Below are 20,771 nucleotides of genomic sequence, written 5' to 3'. Positions count from 1 at the left end.
CCCTCCAGATGGGCCCTAAGCTGCCAGTGGGGGATGCTGGAAGGGAAGACACATGGAGATAAGAAGAGGTGGCTGCACAATTGGCTATTTCAAACCTGGATACCACCTTGCACTAGCACCCTGAAATAACCCCCTCTAGTATCTTCAAGCTAAAACTCAAAATATTTAAGAAAGAGCTAAAAACATATTTTTGTGCCATAGCATTTCCTGAGAAGGCAGCAGGTGTTTCGGTAATGAGTGCAGCTGGATCTTTTGTAGTTTCTTGTCTTTATTTCCATTCACCCCCCCTCCTTTTTGGTTACTTATTGAGACCATCGTAAACTACCATATTTTTCGCTCCATAAGACGCACCTGACCATAAGACGCACCCTAGATTTAGAGGAGGAAAACAAGAAAAAAAACCATTCTGAACCAAATTCTCCCTGCCAGGCTCTGCACCCTGTCCCCCCCCCCCTTCCTGCCAGGCTCTGTATACTGTCCCCACTCTGGTGGTCTAGTGGTAGGCTGGGGCAGGGATAGGGCACAGGGCAGGCAGGACTAGTGGCAGGCAGGGCCCCCCACCCCAAGGCAAGTAAGCAGGCAGGCAGGCAGGGCCCCCGTACCCTCCCACGAACTCCCCCCCCATTACCTTATTTAGCTCCTCCGGCAGTCCTGCCCTTTCCTCCAGCTCACTCCCAAAGCTGCAGTAGCGTCACAGCGGCGCAAAAGGCAGGCGCAAGCTTTTCACATGCCTGCCTTGTCCTGCAACACTGCGTGAATGGCTGCCATCAGTTCTTGCAGAATGCCCCCCTTCTCCCCATTTCTCTCTCTCTCTTTACCCCACCTTACCCCATCTCTCTTCCACCCTCTCCCTGACACCCAATTTCGGGTAGCCAGAAATCCAAGTGGGTGGGCATAAGAATCCCACCCCATATGCAAGCTAGTCTCTTCCTCTCCCATCTGGTTCCTCAACTCCTCTGTTGCCACCATGACTTTGTAACTTTTAGGATTCATATCTTCATTGGCAGCAACCAGTGCTCATACTGGCCCTATAGCCTTTGTTTCTGACATAATCTATGCAGAAACAGGAAGTTGCATATAAGAAAAACTGTGGGGCTGATTCGAACAGTATATCAGTCATGCTGTTTGTGATGATCTGAACTTTAAAAAATATGCAGGAGGAAGAGGAGTTTGGAGTTTTTAGCTAGCAAGGCCTGCGGATCTGATCCAGCTAGATCAGAGATGTTCTGCTACTGCTGCTGGGTGAGCCTGGGCCAACCCATGGCAATGCCACTAGTTCTATGTCTTTTTCTGCCCTGAGGGAACTGCTCCTGTTTCCCTGCCTTCCTTTGCTCCTGTTTTTCTCCCTGACCCTCTCGCTCCTATTTCACCATCACATACACATTTCCCTACCTATTCCCAGGCCTCCGTGCTGGTGGCAACCTCTCCCCTAAAGCTTTCTGTCACTGAGTACCCCCCTTTTCCCCCGGGCTGTCCAGTAACACAACACTGTCCCGAACAGCAGCAGTTATCCGCGATGACCCACCACAGCTTCCAGCCCACGTGCCTATTGGCTTGCAGCTGTTCCATCCTACAATTCCATTATAGGCCCGCCTCCCCTTCCCTGTTCGTTCTGGTGGTCAACAATGTAGAGCTGCCTCATTGGTCCTCCTGTGATTTGATCCCGCCTCTGAAGACATGAATCTGTCCAACGTTCTACCGTATTCATAAAACCTACTGGTCGCTTGATGCTTTGGCTGGCTTTCTGCCAGTTAACAGGAAAAATTCTCACATTGACAGCACTTGGGAATCAGAAAGCGCCAACCCCATAGGGGGGAGGGGGTGAAGCTCCATTTTATAGCTGGTAGGATGCTGCAGAGAGAAAGTTGCGGCGGTGGGAGTCAGATAGCTATCTCCCTGCCAGTTGGAGGCAACTTGTATGAGTTGCTGCCATCTTTCCTCCAGGGGAGCGCAGATGCCAGGGGAGCCATTCACGTAATGGTATGGGACAAGACAGGCATGCGAAAAACTCGCACCTGCCTTTTGCGCTGCTGTGACACTGCTGCAGCTTCGGAGTGAGCTGGAGGGAAGGGCAGGACTGCTGGAGGAGCTATATAAGGTAACACAGGGGGGCTTGTGGTTGGGTATTCACTCCATAAGACGCACCCTTATTTCCACCCCCTTTTAGGGGGAGTTAAAAATGCATCTTATGGAGCGTAAAATACGGTACTTTCATTTGTTTCTGGCAAGAGTGATATAGCAAGCTTTCAAATCAGTGCCTCTCGAACCTTTTCAGCTCTGGCACACTAAATGGAGCATATGTTTTTCACGGGCACATTATAATTGAAATCAGAAAATCACAAAACCAACAAAATAATTAAATTTGAGAGTTCACATATTTAAAGTTCTTTAAACTATGTATGGGTAACTGTAACAACGGTGAAACGAAAGCAGATAGAATAGAATCGCTAATCAATACGATGGTTGTAAAGACAAAAAGTTACAGAGGAAAAAAAAAAGTAATCACAATTAAAAAGAAGAAAGGAAAACACCAAGTAGAGATCCCAAACCGGACTGGTATTTAAGGTACTGGCTCCAGAACTAGAACAGAGTTCAACAAACTGTGTGGGGGAGGGGATAATAGTTGTTTCATTTGGTCTGTGTATGGATGGTGTGCGTGTGGATTTGAATGTAGTATGTGGGACTGCTTCTTTGGGCTTCTGGGAGAAAATGAAAAAGGTGGGGAATGTTTTGCTAAATGGTACGGGCCATTCTTATACTTTTTGGTAGTGGCCTGGTGTGTGTACTATCTCCTTATTGCCTATTCAGGATCCATTATCTGTTCTTGTATACCTTGTTGTATATGCTCTTGTGTTTTTTGCCTAGCTGACTTATGGTTATTTGTATTCCACCACTGTTAATAAAGTATATTTTAAAAAAATAAATACAATGGATGTGCTTGTTTTTGAGTGCAAATGAACTCAAAACGCGGCTCGATAGTTGACAAGCAAGCACACATTTCAACATCTATCATCTGCAGTCGTTCTCTTTTTTTTGAAATATAATTTCTGTCAGAGCTGAAAATCCAAGTTTGCAATGATAAGAAGATCCAAACAGTAACAAAGCCTTGATTGCTTTGTTGCTCAAGTTAGGATAACTACTAAAATAAAACTAAAATTATTTACCATTAGTTTTCAAGGATCAATCATGTCAAAGAATGATGCCTGTCTGGGTAGTTCTATCATTATGCACACAGATGCTCACAACATTGACAGACACTTGCATGATGTACACATCATCTATTCTAGTGTACTGTATACTAATGAAGGGAATTTTTTTAAAAATAAAGTAAAATTCTGGAATCTCTACACTGTTTTAAATAAATATAAACAAAAGCTCCTAGTAAGAAACTATTAATCCTGTCCATACGTGTAAGCCCTGATCACTCAGACAATCGAGAATTAATTGCACATGCTTTTAAAAAATACTTTCCAGTGATACATGAGAATTCTATTTAAGGTTGATAAAAAGGAAGTGAGCAAGAAAATCCAAATGCTTGAATGCACAATGCCTTTTGTTATTGTGGCATTTTCCTTTTCCATACAAAGGAGAAAAGCAAATACAACTGTTACCCACCATGCAAATTATCTTCATTTGACTGGCTAATGAAATCAGCAGATGAGCCAAATTGTCCCTCATTGAATGCATTCATTTTTCTCTCAATTCAGAACAAATGCAATGATCTGATATTGACTAAAAATAACAGATACAAGTAAAAGAAAGCTGTGTGTCCCTCCAACAAGCGGTAAGGTATCCCTATATCAGGGTCCCTATAACTAGGGGGTGGAACTGTGTGACACACCTCCTAGCGCTCCTGCCCTATCCACTGCATTGTGATGAAGCAGGAGAAGCAATGGTAGGATGCAATTTAGTGTTCCCTCCTCCCTTGTGCCCTGTAACTTAAAAACCCACTAAAACCCACCTATTCGCCAAATTTATCTAACCTTCAATTTTGCTCACCCCTCACCCCATCTTACACGCTCCCTCCCCCTACCGCATACCGACCTGTTTACTCAACTGTCATCTACCCCTAACTGATGTAACCTTGCTGTCTCTTGTACACCGTCTTGAACTGAAAAGGTATGATGGGACATAAATAAAGCTATTATTATTATTTATTTGGCATTTGATATACCAGACAAAACCTACAAAACTGAGAGGAATGGGGGGTGAAGCTATTCAATTGCAAAATAACAAAACACCCCAAAGCAAAAAAAATATGATGGTCTACTAGCCACCAGAGCAGCAAAAATAGACTACCACCTCTCAAATCTGCTGACCACGACGCCCAACTACAAAACATTCAGGAAAGAACTGAAAACCATACTATTCAAGAAATTTGTCAAATGATCTAACCATTCCCAAATCCTGACACATACTATAGCAATCAACCTTGTAATCTCCCTGGGAATGCCCAGGCTAATTTCATGTTGTAAACCGCCTAGAACTGAAAGGTATTGGCGGGATAGAAGACATCAATGTAATGTAATTGAAAAACAAAAGCTAGCTAGGCGGCACTTAAGTACCACTTACAGGCCAAAAAAAAAGCCTCAGATTATTGGTGAGGTGAAATCACCCTCTACCAACCCAACATCACAGGCAGAAAAAAACTTTCACCCCCCCAAAAAAAAAAAAAAATATCGAGGATATTACTATATGATATTCTACACATTAGTCAATCTCACTGGATATGCTATACAACAATCAAAGTAGTTTACAATTCAACACTGTAAGTCAGAAAAGAACTACATAATTCATAGATTAGGAAAGAGAAGCAGGAAAAGATGAGAGAGGGGTAGAGGGGACAGAGAAAAAGTACAGCCTCCTACTGAGAAGCCTAAAATTACCAGGACCCTGGGAATGCCAAAGTGAATAAATATGTTTTTAGAGCACCTTTGAATTTTGGATAAGAGCATTCAGAATGGCCAAGCACTTATACATTTTGAAATGTTTAACTGTGAAATACCAAAACAAATATATTTAGTGTGAAAGCCAACCAATGTAATTAGAAAAAGAGAAAGACTTAATGAATGAAAAAAATATTTCATTATTGTGAAATACAACTAGGGATGGGTACATGTGTAAGTTCACATAAGGCTAGATTCACAAAACTTACCGATAGTGTACCGATGGTTTTGCGATCGTTTCCCGACCCGATTCACTAAACAGCTGTGCGATCAATCTCCGATCCGATCCGCACATGCAAATGAGAGGAAATGCCATGCATAAGTAGGAAGCCATCGATTCACTAAACAGAAGAAGGAACACCGATTGGGTTTGTCGATCCTAAATGAAGCGACTGCTGAGGACCAGTCGCTACTGACCTTGCCGACTCTCCTGCTCTCTGCCGCCCTGAAATCTCCCTGCTCTCTGCCACCCTGATAACAACCATCAACATATAAAAATAAAAAAAACTGTACATATACATACTCCCCCCTTTATATATATTGTGCAAAAAGCACAACGCGAGCCTGTGGTTTTAACCCGCGGGTTTAAAGCGTGTACTGTTCTGTAGTCTGGTTGCATTCTGTCTGTATATTTAAATGATTCCTTTCAGGAACTGCTGTAAGTACCTATGCCACCCCTCCCCCTTTGTTTAGACTTCGCTTGTGCGGAGAGCATGCGCGTGCGCGGATCACATCTACAGCCAACCAGGATGGTCTGCGGGTGCGTTGCTATCGCTCTGCAGCAATCCGTGGGGCAGATAATTTGCATGAGGACTCCTTAGTGAATCAGTCGCCTGGCAGAACTCGGCCACGAATCGCCCAAGAACAATCCAGACTGGTGAGTTTAGTGAATCTAGGCCTTAGGCACTATTTTATATAACTGGGTGCCTAAGTGTTCTCACAGGTAACTATAAAGGGTGTGTTCCCATGGGTGGGCCATGGGTGTTCCCACTATTTTATCATGTGCTTTATAGAATACTCAAAAAGTATATTGTTATATCGTAGTCACCGAAAGGCATTCCATGTAAAACCCTGTTATATCAAACATTAAGGGGAAGAAAAAAGTCTCAAACTCACATAACAGCACTTCTCAATCAATCTCTTTGGGCTGCTTTCAGTATTATCATAGGCATAAAATTGTCACCATTTGAAGTGGTTTCGTGCACGGCGAGATATGTTGGATATTATCCCCTGAAGCAGCCAAGAGTATTGGTGAAACTTCCTTTTTGGGAAAGAAAAGGACAGCAACTGTGAAAGAGACCCATCGGAGTTACGACAGATGTTGGAGAGAAGTTCCAGTTTCAAGATAAGTCCCTTTGTGTGCATCTGAGCGGCGTTTGTTATCAATGGGAAGTTTTTTTATGCCTATGATAATGCTGCTGCAAGCTTTGTATTCCCCCAGGGTCGTTATACCCACATTACTTCTCTCCTCAGGTCGCTTCACTGGCTCCCAGTCCATCTCCGCATGAATCTTTCCTCTCTTGTTAAACTAAACTAAACTAAACTAAACCTTAGGTTTGTATACCGCATCATCTCCGCAAGCGCAGAGCTCGGCACGGTTTACAGAGGTTGAGAGGAAAGGAACTACAAAGATGGATATAGGAGAGGGACTGAGAAGATAGGGAGGGAACAGGGTACTAGAGAACGGGGGGTGATTAGATTTTTGAAAAGAGCCAAGTTTTCAGGTGTTTACGGAAGGATTGGAAGGAGCTAACATTTCTGAGCGGGGATGAGAGGTTGTTCCAGAGTTCTGTGGCTCTAAAGGGGAGGGATGTTCCGAGTTTTCCTGCGCGGGATATACCTTTTGTAGATGGGAAAAATAGTTTCAGTTTTTGGGAGGATCTAGAGGAGAGTGGGTTAGAGGAATTCCAAATGAGTGGGATAACGGGGGGAAGGATGCCATGTAGAATCTTGAAGGCTAAGCAGGCACATTTATAGAGGACTCTGGAGTATACTGGGAGCCAGTGAAGCTTGGAGAGGAGAGGGGAGACGTGATCAAACTTGCCTTTTGCGAAAATAAGCTTGGCTGCGGCGTTCTGAATTAGCTGAAGTCTGTGGAGGTTTTTCTTAGTTAGGCTTATATAGATGGAGTTGCAGTAGTCCAGTCTGGAGAGGATGGTGGATTGAACGAGGATGGCGAAATGAGAATTGTGAAAGCAGGATCTTACTTTCCTCAACATATGGAGGCTAAAGAAGCATTTTTTTACCAGGGAGTTGAGGTGATCACTGAAGGAGAGGGAGGAGTCTAAGATGAAGCCTAGGACTTTGCTTGAAAACTCAAGCTGGAGAGTGGGGCCGGAAGGTAGTGGGATGGAGGAGGGTAAATGGTCTGAAATAGGGCCAAGCCAAAGTAGTTTTGTTTTGGACTCATTAAGTTTCATTTGTACAGATTGGGCCCAGGATTGGAGGTTCGTAATACATGAGGATATGTTTTCAGTGAGGTTAGAGAGGTTCGAGTCGGTCTCGAGGAGGATGAGGATGTCGTCAGCGTAGGAGTAGAGAGTTTCTAGGGGGGATAGATGAAGGAGTTTCAGAGAGGACATGTAGATGTTGAAAAGGATAGGGGAGAGGGGTGAGCCTTGCGGGACTCCACATTTCGGCTTCCAGGGGGGGGATGAGGTACCGTTTGTGTTAACGGTGTAGGAGCGGAAGCGTAGGAATTTCGAGAACCAATCTAGGACAGTGGAGCTTATGCCTATTTCGGAGAGTTGGAAGATTAGGATGTCGTGGTGAACGACATCGAAGGCTGCGGAGAGGTCGAATTGAAGAAGAACAGCAGATTTGTTGCGCGAATGGAGTTTTTGCACCTTAGAGATTAGTGAGGCCAAGAGGGATTCGGTGCTGAAGTTGGGTCTGAAGCCGAATTGGTGGGGTAGGAGGATAGAGAATCTTTCTAGGTAGGAAGAGAGTTGGGTGGATATGATGGATTCTAATAGCTTGGTTAGGAGAGGGATATTTGCTATAGGATGGTAATTTGATGGAATGGAGGGATCAAGGTCGGCCTTTTTCAGTATAGGGGACAATGAAATGTGTCCCATGTCGGGGGAGAAAAGGCCCGATGTTAGGGCAGAGTTAATAAGTTCAGTGAGGGAAGCGATGGCCTGTGTAGGGATATTCTCGAATAAGTAGGAGGGGAAAGGGTCCAAAGAGCAGTTACAAGTTTTTAGTTTGAGGCAGAGGCGGTTCGGAGACAAGCTCGAAGAAGGTCCAGGATCTGTCGGCAGGAATGGGAGTGGATACAAGTGAGGTAGGGTTGAGATCAATAGAGGTCAAGGAATTATAGGAGACTGTGGGGGGGAAGGAGCATCTTAGGGTGGTAACCTTTTTATTAAAGAAATTTGCAAGGGCATCGGCTGATAGAGATGGTGGGAGCAAAGATAGGTCATTTTATTTTGTAGTTAGTGAGCGCCAGATGTTGAACAGCGCACTGGTCTGGTTGTTGGATCTAGAAATCTTATCTCCGAAGAAGTTTTTCCTGGCTTTTATTAATGTTGAATTGTAAAATTTAATATTAGCTCTCCAGGTCTGTCTATCAGAGGGGGATTTAGATTTTTTCCATTTGCGCTCCAGAGCGCGACATTTCTGTTTCAATTCTCTGTGGAGAGGTAGGTACCAGGGGGCCTTTCGGGGGTAGGAGATGGTTTTGGTGGTTAATGGGGCAAGGGAGTGGTAGGTGGACTCGGAGAGGGCGGTCCAGTTGTGCCAGTGTGATTCGGGGTCTGTAGGTCTAGGGTTTGAGGAGAGTTTGTTGAGGAATTTGGACCAGAATAGATTGCTCGAGGTTTTTTTGCGGAAGGTTATGGAATGAGAGGAGTGGGGTGGGGAGTGAAGATGTGACATGAAGATGGGGAGGCAGGTAGTCCCTAAGAAGTGGTCAGACTAAGGGACTTGTTCCCAGCGAGTGTCGTCGGTTGAGGTTTTGAAAGCGGTAAGATCAATGAAAGTGGTAAAGTCTAGAATATGCCCTTTTTCGTGGGTTGGGGATGGGGTGGGTGAGGGAAAGCCTAGAGAGGTAAGGAAGTTGTTGAATTCGGATGTATCATTGTTATTGGTGTTGTCGAGGTGGAGATTGATATCACCAACGATTAGAAGTCTTTGGAATTTAAGGAAGGCAGTTGTTATAGTCTCATAGACGAGATTAGAAGATTTGGTCCAAGGGATGGGTGGTCGGTATAATAACAGGATGCCCAATGGGTGGGCGCGGAGTTCGTCATTAACTGAGGCAAGCAGATATTCTAGGGAGGTATGGGTGCCCGTCTCAAGGAGCTGGACGTCGAAGAAAGATTTGGAGAGGAGTGCAAGACCACCACCTTTTCGATTGGGTCTGGGGGAGAAGAGGCCTTGGTAACCATGGGGGAGGAGTTCGTTTTGTGTGAATTGATCGTCTTTGGCGATCCATGATTCTGTGATGCACAGGAAACCAGGGTTGAGCTCATCTAGAAGGTCTTTCAGGATTTGGGTCTTATTGCACGCGGATCTGGCATTGCAGTAAAGTGTCGGGACTGGGGTGAGAGAGTCCGGGACAGTGTTGGGAAGATTGGCAGGGGGTAGGGGCTTCAGAGAATCTTGGTTGACTTTTCGGGGGTTTTTCTTGGGAGGGGAGTTTCTGGTGCGTATCAGTGTGGGGATTCTGAGTCCGGGGCAGATGGTATTGGTGTTAGCGGGGTCGAGTAGGTTGTTACCCCTCTATACTCCCCTCCGGGAACTCCGCTCATCAGAAAAGTCCCTCCTCTCTGTACCCTTCTCCTCTACTGCCAACTTTCGTCCCCGTCCCTTCTACCTTTCTGCGCCGCATGCTTGGAACAAGCTGCCTGGCTTGCTACGTCTCTGGCAGTATTCAAAGCCAGATTAAAAATCTACACATCTGAAACTGCATTTAAGCACTGACTCAACCAACACATCTGCCTGTCATTCCCTTAATAGTCCCCTACTATCTTTTATCCTCCTCTGTGTCTGTCATAATTAGATTGTAAGTTCTTCAGAGCAGGGACCATCTCTTGTATGTGCAATGTACAGCGCTACGTGCTCCTGGTAACGCTATAGAAACAATACATTGTTGTTGTACAGTGGCTGGGATGTCCTAGCTTAGAGAAAATGTCATTTGAAGTTTGTGAATCCCAACATCAAATGTTCAATTATTCCTGAGTTGCCACGAGCTGACAAATAAAGCAATTGAAATCAAGTCCAAGTTGAGTCAGATGTTTGCCTTTAGCAAACTCAACCATTTGCACCATGAGCTGTTTTACTAATTACCAAAGAATGCGAGTCAGAGATGGAGCTCTTTTTGACAACACAACCCAAAAAAACACTTACCTTCTCCCACTCCCGCTCCGTGTTCAGTACTATCACAACCAGTTTAGGGTTTGCCTGGTACCCATCTTCTGTGAAGGACAAATCCTTGCCATCCCAAGTTACATTCATCATAAATCTACAAGAAAAATGTTCAGTAAAGAATTAATGAGCCATCCAACAGCTAATGTGTAAGTTAATTTAATCGTCAGACTTGCATTGATAAAATATATTCAAGAAATCTCATGACTGCTCATTCCGATAGGATCTATAGCCAGACAGAGAAGTTAAAAGTTTGGGGTTTTTCCTTTATTTATAAGGTAAAGTATTTCTGTTTTACTACAATAACTTTTATTGAGTTCACTTCCATTATACAGTATTATTTGTAAAACTGTATCTATGCACTGCGGATTATAAGAAAGGCTCCAGTTTCAATCCCCCCCCCCCCTCGATATGCAGCTGGCAGTGGTCAGTAACTGATCGTTGCTAGCTAACTTATGCCCTGATATTCAATGCCAGGCCATGTCTAAGCAACGACACTGAATATCAGTGCATCAATGTAGGTAGCTGTCTCCCCTCCCCCACCCCCAAGAACTTATGCATGCTCAGCTGATGTTCAGCCAGGGTTGCATAAGAGTTATAAGGCCCCAGCTGAATATCAGGCTGGTGGCCCACATAAGGTTTTTTTGGGGATTTTTAAATAAAATTTTTAAAAATCCTCTTGACCCCCCCCCAGACCTCACCCTCTACTGTCTAGGTAGGCCCCCCTAGACTTGTCTACATACCTGGGTGTCCAGTGTGTGTGTGCGGGGGGGGGGGGGGCATTGGGAGCATGAGCATAGCCCCTTCATTCCTGTCCCTTGCAGTGGCTCTTCAAAATGGCTGCCATGACCTCTTGTGGCAGCTCACGGTACCCATGCCAGTTCTGCCTCTCAAAATGGCACCCCTAGCCCCTATACAGAAACATGATCTCTTAGGGCATAGCTATCAACCTGTGCTATTGTTAAGACATGTTATGTTACCACTAGCTTGTGCTATTGTAGTGCAAGTCCCATTCTTTGCAATGAGACCTAGGGCTCCTTTTACAAAGGTGCGCTAGCATTTTTAGTGCATGCACCAGATTAGCACGCGCTATAGTGCGCTAGATGAAAAACTACCGCCTTCTCAAGAGGAGGCGGTAGCGGCTAGCGCGCGTGGCATTTTAGAAACAAAGATGGGATAGAACGCCTGAAGAAATCGGACGGTAGCCTTGAAGAATCAGATTCTGCCAAGGCAGAATTACTAAACAAATACTTCTGCTCGGTCTTCACCTGTGAAGCGCCGGGAGCTGGTCCACAGCTTCAGATGGGAGACAGCCAGAAAGACCCGTTTCAAGACTTTGAGTTTACGCCCAGTAGCTTCTACTACGAACTATCAAGACTCAAAGTAAATAAAGCCATGGGACCGGACAACCTACATCCCAGAGTGCTCTGGGAATTGAGAGAAGTCCTGGCAGAACCATTATCTGTTCTTTTTAATCTTTCCCTACGCACAGGAAGAGTCCCCTTGGACTGGAAAACCACCAACGTTATCCCACTCCACAAAAAGGGCTGCAGGACAGAGACGGCAAACTACAGACCAGTGAGTCTCACGTCTATAGTGTGCAAGCTCATGGAAACACTGATCAAACGAATTCTTGACATAATCCTAGATGAGGAAAACCTACGTGACCCCCACCAGCACGGATTCACCCAGGGCAGATCCTGCCAATCGAACCTGATTAGTTTTTTTGACTGGGTTACTAGACAACTAGACGCCGGGGAGGCACTGGATGTGGTATATTTAGACTTCAGTAAAGCTTTTGATAGCGTCCCACACCGAAGGCTATTGAACAAGTTGAAATCGATAGGATTAAGGGACACTCTAACTACATGGGTTGAGGATTGGCTGAGTGGTAGACTTCAGAGGGTGGTGGTAAACGGTACCCCATCCAAAAGTCAAGCGTGATCAGTGGAGTGCCGCAGGGCTCGGTTTTGGGCCCGATTCTATTCAACTTATTCATAAGAGATATGACCCAAGGACTTAGAGGAAAGGTATCACTGTTCGCCGATGCCGCCAAACTTTGCAACATAGTAGGTAAAAGCAGTTTGCCTGATAATATGACGCAGGATCTACTGCTGTTGGAACAGTGGTCAGCAACATGGCAACTAGGCTTCAATGCTAAAAAGTGTAAGGTAATGCACCTGGGTAAGAAAAACCCGCACAGAACTTACGTACTAAATGGTGAGACCTTGGCCAGGACCACGATGGAACGTGATCTAGGGGTGATCATTAGTGATGACATGAAGGCTTGCCAAGCAAGTGGAGAAAGCTTCCTCCAGGACAAGGCAAATGATGGGTTGTATCCGTAGAGGTTTTGTCAGCAGGAAACCTGAAGTCATGATGCCGCTATACAGGTCCATGGTGAGGCCTCACTTGGAATATTGTGTTCAATTCTGGAGACCACACTACCGGAAGGATGTGCTGAGAATCGAGTCGGTTCAACGCATGGCCACTAGGATGGTCTTGGGGCTAAAGGATCTCACATATGAAGAAAGACTGAATAAACTGAGGCTGTACTCACTTGAGGAACGAAGAGAGAGGGGAGATATGATTGAAACGTTTAAGTACATCACGGGCCGTATCAAGTCGGAAGAAGATATCTTCTACCTCATGGGCCCCTCAACCACCAGGGGGCATCCGTTGAAAATCAGGGAAGGGAAGTTCCATGGCGACTCCAGAAAATACTTCTTCACCGAAAGAGTGGTGGATCATTGGAACAGACTCCCACTGCAGGTGATTGAGGCCAACAGCGTGTCAGATTTTAAGAGAAAATGGGATAATCACATGGGATCCCTAAGGGAGTGAAACCAGGGGGGCGGGTATTTGGAATGGGCAGACTTGGTGGGCTATAGCCCTTTTCTGCCGTCTTTTTCTATGTTTCTATGTTTCTATTCCGCGCGTTAAGGCCCTAACGCACCTTTGTAAAAGGAGCCCCTAGTTATTAATATTTATTTATTTATTTAAAGAATTTCTATATCGTTTAAAACTAAACGGTTTACATAATTCATCAACTGTGCAGAGAGGAAAATTATTGGCTAAAAAAGGCCTCTACAAATAATTGCGTCTTGAGTAATCTCTAAACATGCCCCTTTCACTACAGTTTTGTATGTGGTCTACAAGGGAGTTCCATATTTTAACTCCTGCACAGCACAAAGTCATTTTGCTAATCTCAACAAGCCTTGGGTTAACATTCATCTTCAGCAGAGCTAAATTCTCAGAACGTAGTGATCTGTTTGGTATATAGCTAGATAATATAATCAATGTTTTATAAATTCTTTCTTAATCCAGTTTCTTTACAACAGTACATCTTAGGAATTCAGATATCCACCCTTATCGATAGATACAGGTAGTGGGATTCTTCATGATTCCAAGTACTATTTCCCAACTATTTACTTATTTCAATTATTTTATATAAATACTAGATGATGGCCCGGCGTTGCACGGGTATTTAATTATAGCAATAACACTGTAAATGTATTCAAATAAAGATACTTTATAGTGGTGAATGAAAATATTTTTTTACTTTATAAAAAGTACAATATTCAAATTATAATGTGAAATATTTGACAAAATGAATACAATACAACTAACACAAAACTTGATTATAAACAACATTTTTAGTTTCACCTCCAGGAGCAAGAACATATACATTATTGGGTGAACCCACCCTTCCCACGTGTGCAGGTGGGCCGCGAGACCCCCAGAACATATCACCCCCGGTATTGAGGGATCTGCATACCAATTTTCGTTCAAATAGGTCCCACAGCTTTTTACATTTTTTCCATTGACTTGAATGGGTGAAACCTGATTTTCTGTTTGTAGCTCCGCCCACGTGTGCAGGTGGGCCGCGAGACCCCAAGAACATATCACCCCAGGTAGTGAGGGATCTGCATACCAAGTTTCGTTCAAATCGGTCAAGCCGTTTTTGAATTACTGTGAGAATGGCATCTTTTTACATTTTTTCCATTGACATGAATGGGTGAAATGTGATTTTCTGTTTGTAGCTCCGCCCATGTGTTCAGGTGGGCCGCGAAACCCCCAGAACATATCACCCCCGGTATTGAGGGATCTGCATACCAATTTTCGTTCAAATAGGTCCCACAGCTTTTTACATCTTTTCCATTGACTTGAATGGGTGAAACCTGATTTTCTGTTTGTAGCTCCGCCCACGTGTGCAGGTGGGCCGCGAGACCCCAAGAACATATCACCCCAGGTAGTGAGGGATCTGCATACCAAGTTTCGTTCAAATCGGTCAAGCCGTTTTTGAATTACTGTGAGAATGGCATCTTTTTACATTTTTTCCATTGACATGAATGGGTGAAATCCGATTTTCTGCTTGTAGCTCGGCCAACGTGTGCAGGTGGACCGCAAGACCCCCAGAACATATCACCCCAGGTAGTGAGGGATCAGCATACCAAGTTTAGTTCAAATCGGTCCCACAGCTTTTTACATTTTTCCCATTGACTTGAATGGGTGAAATCTGAAATTCTGTTTGTAGCTCCGCCCACATGTGCAGTTGGGCCACGAGACCCCCAGATCATATCATCCCGGGTAGTGAGGGATCCGCATACCAAGTTTCGTTCAAATCGGGCAAGCCGGTTTTGCGGAGGCAGTTTTTACATTTTTTCCATTGACATGAATGGATGAAATCTGATTTTCTGTTTGTAGCTCCGCCCACATGTGCAGGTGGGCCGTGAGACCCCCAGAACATATCACCCCAGGTAGTGAGGGATCGGCATACCAAGTTTCGTTCAAATTGGGCAAGCCGTTTTTGCGTGATCGCGGCACATACATACATACATCCGATTTTATATATATAGATAATAAATAATAGACTTAGCTTATTCAAAGTCCATTCCCCTTCCCCTTTGAATAAGCTAAGTCTATTATTTATTATATTTATATAAAATAATTGAAATAAGTAAATAGTTGGGGAATAGTACTTGGAATCATGAAGAATCCCACCACCTGTATCTATCGATAAGGGTGGATATCTGAATTCCTAAGATGTACTGTTGTAAAGAAACTGGACTAAGAAAGAATTTATAAAACATTGATATATTATCTAACGCTACTATACTATCTAAGTTGGAGTGAACTGTTTTGGTATATAGCTAAGCATATTATTTTTAAACAATTTTGGTATGTTACCATACAAAAATTGATGGCAAATTATTACTGCTTTAAATTGTATTCTCAAGGCGACTGGTAGCCAATGAAGTTGTTGAAGATATGGCGTAATGTGATCATATTTTGCCAATCTTGCTGCTGCATTTTGTACAACCTGCAATGCCCTACTGGAGTTAACAGTAAACCCGTCGTAACAATAGCCCAGTTGATAATATCCCTCCTTAGTACTGAAAATATACAAAATTACTCTCTATAAGTATATGAATTGAACTGATCTGTTAAGAGTCTGGCAGATTTAATCACCGTGCTGGCTTAAATGCACTACTCTGGCTAACGTTATTACAGGACAGTGAACAGTACTTGACAGCTATAGCTGAACACAGACAAAATAATTCTGCCCAAGGATTCCTGTCAGATTTCTGGTGGAGCTGAATTTCTCCTGGGATGATCTTCCTTGTTCGATGTAATGTTTTTAACACTCTCACCCATCCTATTAAGTTCTGTCTCTTGGGAGTTAAAGGCTTGCTCACATCCTGGACAGCTGGTGATGAACTGAGAGATAAGAATAATTTTAATGCTATCAACTCTGCAGTAGGAGAAGCTGGCAAAAGGGAAGGAACTCGTCTAGTGATAAACTGGGCACATTAAAAAGAAACCTGCTTTACTGAAGCTGCTGTAAGAGCTCTTGAGAAACCCAATTTGCAGATTAGCATTCTCAGGGGTCATTGCTGTAACATTACTAATGGCCTGATAGCTGGATGTAGTAATCTGCTATTTGCATCAGTCCTTTCTATTGGCTGAACATTTCATTCTATGGTAAATATCTGTTTTAATAAAAGTATTTCTGTCAATATTGGGGGGGAGGGAGGGAAGCAGCAGCCATCTTTTTTTTAGTATTTAAAATTTGAAATATTTTTCCTTCTATCTACAATATGCAGTTATAAATCAGGTCTTCAGCCAGCTACAGATGTGATAACATGTTAAATGCATATTAAAGGTCTGTCTAGACATGTATGTGACAAGAATGCCTGCATTTGACAGTAAATCAGCTTTTTAGGTGTGTATTTATGTGTGACTGTAGCTAGTTATGTGTGGCCAGTACAGTTGCACAGGACGCAAGGCAAGCCTTTCTCCCTTCATGCCTGAATATCTCTCCCTTCTCCTCCCTCCCCCTCCTCCCTGTCTCTGCTCTTTTCCACCTACTTCTCTCTAAGTCGCCTAGAGCCTGCATAGGAATGTGCGGAGCACAAATAGAAGATTAGATTAGAAATTGCGTCCCGTCCATTTGTTTCCCTTGCTGATGTCAAGCAAATGGTTAGTGAGGGGGCACGTGGGGGAATGTTGCACAGGGTGCATTTGCGGAAATCCAGACGTATGTGTTCACATATGCATGTGATGGCACGTGCTTTACAAGTGGGCATTCAATTAAGCAGACGGATCCTTTTGCTAAGCTGTGGTAAGCACTAATGCATGCTTACTGCAGACTAAAAAGCACTACCACTGGATACACTCAGGCATCCCACAGAAGTTTTCAGATCTGCATGCACCTCCCATACACTAAAAAATACTTTTTTTAAATTTTTTAGTGCTGGGGACATGTTTGGGGGCAGAGAGTAGGCCTGCGCTTCACTAATCAGTTCGCTTAGCTATATTGCCATGGGCTATCCCAGGGGTAGGCAATTTCAGTCCTCGAGAGCCGGAACCAGGTCAGGTTTTCAGGATATCCACAATAAATATGCATGAGATAAATTTGCATCTCAAGGAGGCAGTGCATGCAGATCCATCTCATACATATTCATTCTGGATATCCTGAAAACCTGACCTGGCTCCGGCTCTCGAGGACCGGAATTGCCTACCCCTGGGCTATCCAATTAGCATCTTCTATCGACCCCCAGGGCAGTCCGATGAAATTGATGGAGAAATGACAGACGAGATTAAACGCAACTGCAAGGGAGGCAACGCAGTTATCATGGATGGCTTCAACCATCTGGGGATTGACTGGAATCTAGGCACCTCCGGCTGCACTAGGGAGACCAAGTTCCTGGATGCTGTAGGCGATTGCTTCCTGGAACAACTGGTCAAGGAAAATATAAGAGGAAATGCAATTCTGGACTTAATTCTAAATGGACTGCGAGGACCGGCATAAGGTGTAGAAGTAGAAGGGATGCTGGGAAATAGCGATCACAACATGATCCGCTTTGACCTGGACGCAGGGACGAAATATCGGTCCAGAACGACGACCACGGCACTGAACTTCCGAAAAGGGAATTACAAAGGGATGAGACTCATGGTGGGGAAGAAGATCAAGAAGAGGATAAGCACTGTAAAAACGCTAGAGCAAGCTTGGTCCCTCCAGGGATTCAAGACAAAGTTAGACAAGTTCCTAGGGCTAGTCTCAGTTAGGGCGTTGGACTTTGACCTGGGGGCCGCCACATGATCGGACTGCTGGGACCGATGGACCACTGGTCTGACCCAGCAGCGGCAATTTTTATGTTCTTATGTTCTCTCTCGAAATGGGGAGGGTCATTAGGGTGGGCAGACTAGATGGGCCGTGGCCCTTATCTGCCGTCTATTTCTATGTTTCTATGAAATGCCTTGAGCTCCTGCTGTCATTCTGCAGCCCAGCCTGTGCCCACAGCCCTGCTACTCTCTTGGCTACACTGGAATTTTTGGGCCGCAATGCCAAAAAACAAAGTTTAAACGAGTCCACTTGGACATTTCTTTCTCTACCTTCACAAGGAATTAAGCAAAATTGAGTTTTGCATATTTTATGTTATACTACGTGAAACGTCAAACATTGTAAAATAAAAATTCATCTTGGGTTTCTTTTATTTGGTATTTACAGTGAGATCTCCCAAAGAGACCTTGTTAAAGCTAGTTAGTAAATAATTTATCTGCTGTTTGCATATGCCTTCAGAAATTTGGATACCGATCGCATTGCACATTATTCTGCATAGCCCTTCCTATATGAATGAATGTTCAGGAAAATATGTAATGAAAAAATATTTACCCAAATGGTTAGAGTCATAAGCAAATAGAAGGGAGGGAGGATATATATATTTTTTTGTAGAGGTGATAATAAATAGCACAACTATCACTTGTACGTGCCTCTAGAGATTTTGGGTACAATTGCCGTATAATCTGCTATAAAAACTGCAAGTCAATCCACCGAAACCTTTTTTGAAAGTCCTCTGGGATTTGAAGTGCACTGTAATGTTATTTAAAGTATGTACCATTTTATTTACCCCCTCCCCCTTCTCCAAAACTGTAGTGCAGTTCTTAGCGCCGGCCACGGCGGTAACAGCTCTCACCGCCGCAGCCGGCACTAAAAACCACACTATGGTTTTGTAAAAAGGGGCGAGGGTTTAGTTATGTATTTAAAATAATTTAAAATATGCTTATTCAATATCCAAAGTGAAAACCAATAAATTACACATTTAAAAAGCATGGAATAAATGAAAACCCAATATAAAACAAATAATAAGCACTATCTAAAATAATAATAATAATAAAACAGCTACTGTACAATAGCCCTGAGAAGAAACCATAACTACTGATTCTCAAAAGCTTCCTTAAACAACAGAGCTTTCAGCCCCTTCCACAAGTTAATGTAGTTCTCAGTTCACGAGACAAGGAATTCTACAACATGGGGCCCACCACAGATTAAGCAGATTCGAGAGTTTTTGACAGTTGGGCCATCTTCACTTTAAGGACAGCTAATTTACTAGTCCCATTAGAGTTAAGATTCACTGTGTCAAACTGAAAATAAAATCCCTTCAAAATAATGGGCCATCAAAAGATCATGCAAGAAAAACGCGTAGAAGAAAGAATATCTTGAACTCTACTAGTGGCAACACAGGAAACCACTGAAAATCTTTGAGGAGTGTATGTTGACAAAGCACAAACAGGAGGAAGTGATGTCATCGGGGGTGCATAGACACTCTTTAGGAAAGCTCCAGAGAAGCCCAATTATGTATATAAAACTCCTGGAGTAGCCAAAAAAGATCTCAAGCGCCTCCAGCGAGTACAAAATGCAGCAATCCGCCTACTACACAGCCTCAACTACCACGATCCCATCTCCCCAGCCCTCCATGCTGAACACTGGCTTCCAATTAACCAACGCTGTGCATTCAAGGCCCTGGTAATAGTGCATAAAATAATTTAAGCCACCACCCCTACCTACATAAAATCCAAGCTAACCCTGTACACCCTCACCTGCCCCCTCCGCTCAGAAATGGAGAAACGCCTATGCATCCTCCCAGAAAGGTCACTCCTGTCAGAAACCGCCTGCAAATGCTCCTACAGCCACTTCATCTGCCAACTCTGGAACCAACTCCCCCCACAAATCAGACTACAGAACTCATTGATGACCTTCCGGAAAGTGGTAAAGACCCTCCTCTTCAACTAAAATTCAACCACAGTCTAGGCCTCACCCCCTTAAACTCCCCTCCCCTCTACCCTCTCTTCTCCATTTGAAACTTCTACTTTAAATTGCTGTACAAGTCCATTCTTAGCCTGTACTTAAATTACTGTATAGTCCTTGTATTTAAACTACTGAATAGTCTTTGTAGTGTCCAAATGTACTCCACTGTGTATGTGAGCTTGTAGACCGTTCTGAGCGTACTGGGAGGACGTACTGGGAGGACGGGATAAAAATCTAAATAAATAAATAAATAAAATGACTCCCCTCCCCCTTCAGTGATGACGTACTGCCTAGGAGAGAGGAGGCTCCTGTCAGTTCATTAGAGGTTGAAGCAATTTAAATAATCATATACATCAGTAGAATAAGGGAGAGAACATGGAGGCAACTGTAAGTGGAGCATTAGATGTTGAATTGGAGGGAGAGGAGTACAGACTCTGAGGAAGCACCTGAGAATTAAAAAGTGGTTTGGCAAACTTAGAAGAGAGTTAGCAACTGCTAAAAACGAGCTCAAGGAGACAATAGACATGTTACACCGTGAAGTGACAGAGTTAGAGGGGCCAGCTGGCAGAAACAGAGGCCCACAGGGAGCAGTATGTCAAGAATATTGAAGCATTGTGGCAATACTGGGAAGCCAGCATGAGAGAGCAAGAGGCATTTAGTACCAAGCTCAAGGATCTAGAGAACTGCTCAGAGCAGAAAAAAAAAAATCCTCATTAGAGGGAGGGGTCAAACAAAGTGAAGAGAGAAGAGGGACAGAATGTGTGAGAATGGAGAATCTCATAAGCAGTCAACAATGATTTCCTAGAATGTAAATAGTTTCAATTCCATAACTAAGCAGATTGGGGTTTTTAAGGAACATAATG

The 20,771-nt window shown here is 43.8% G+C and overlaps 1 protein-coding gene across 1 annotated transcript in view; it reads right to left on the bottom strand.

The window, feature by feature from the left end:
* The window catches only part of GRIN2A (glutamate ionotropic receptor NMDA type subunit 2A), a 422,776-nt gene that overhangs the window by 94,883 nt on the left and 307,122 nt on the right, over window positions 1-20,771 (bottom strand). The window contains exon 5 of the mRNA XM_033914282.1: window positions 10,299-10,413. Coding sequence (XP_033770173.1) covers window positions 10,299-10,413 — 115 coding nt within the window. The remainder of the gene's footprint in view (window positions 1-10,298; window positions 10,414-20,771) is intronic.

The sequence above is a fragment of the Geotrypetes seraphini genome, chromosome 11 (assembly GCF_902459505.1).
Source record: "Geotrypetes seraphini chromosome 11, aGeoSer1.1, whole genome shotgun sequence".
In the NCBI taxonomy this organism is placed as follows: Eukaryota; Metazoa; Chordata; class Amphibia; order Gymnophiona; family Dermophiidae; genus Geotrypetes; species Geotrypetes seraphini.
The sequence above is the reverse complement of the archived record's forward strand: the minus strand, read 5'-3'. Positions and strand labels throughout refer to the sequence as shown.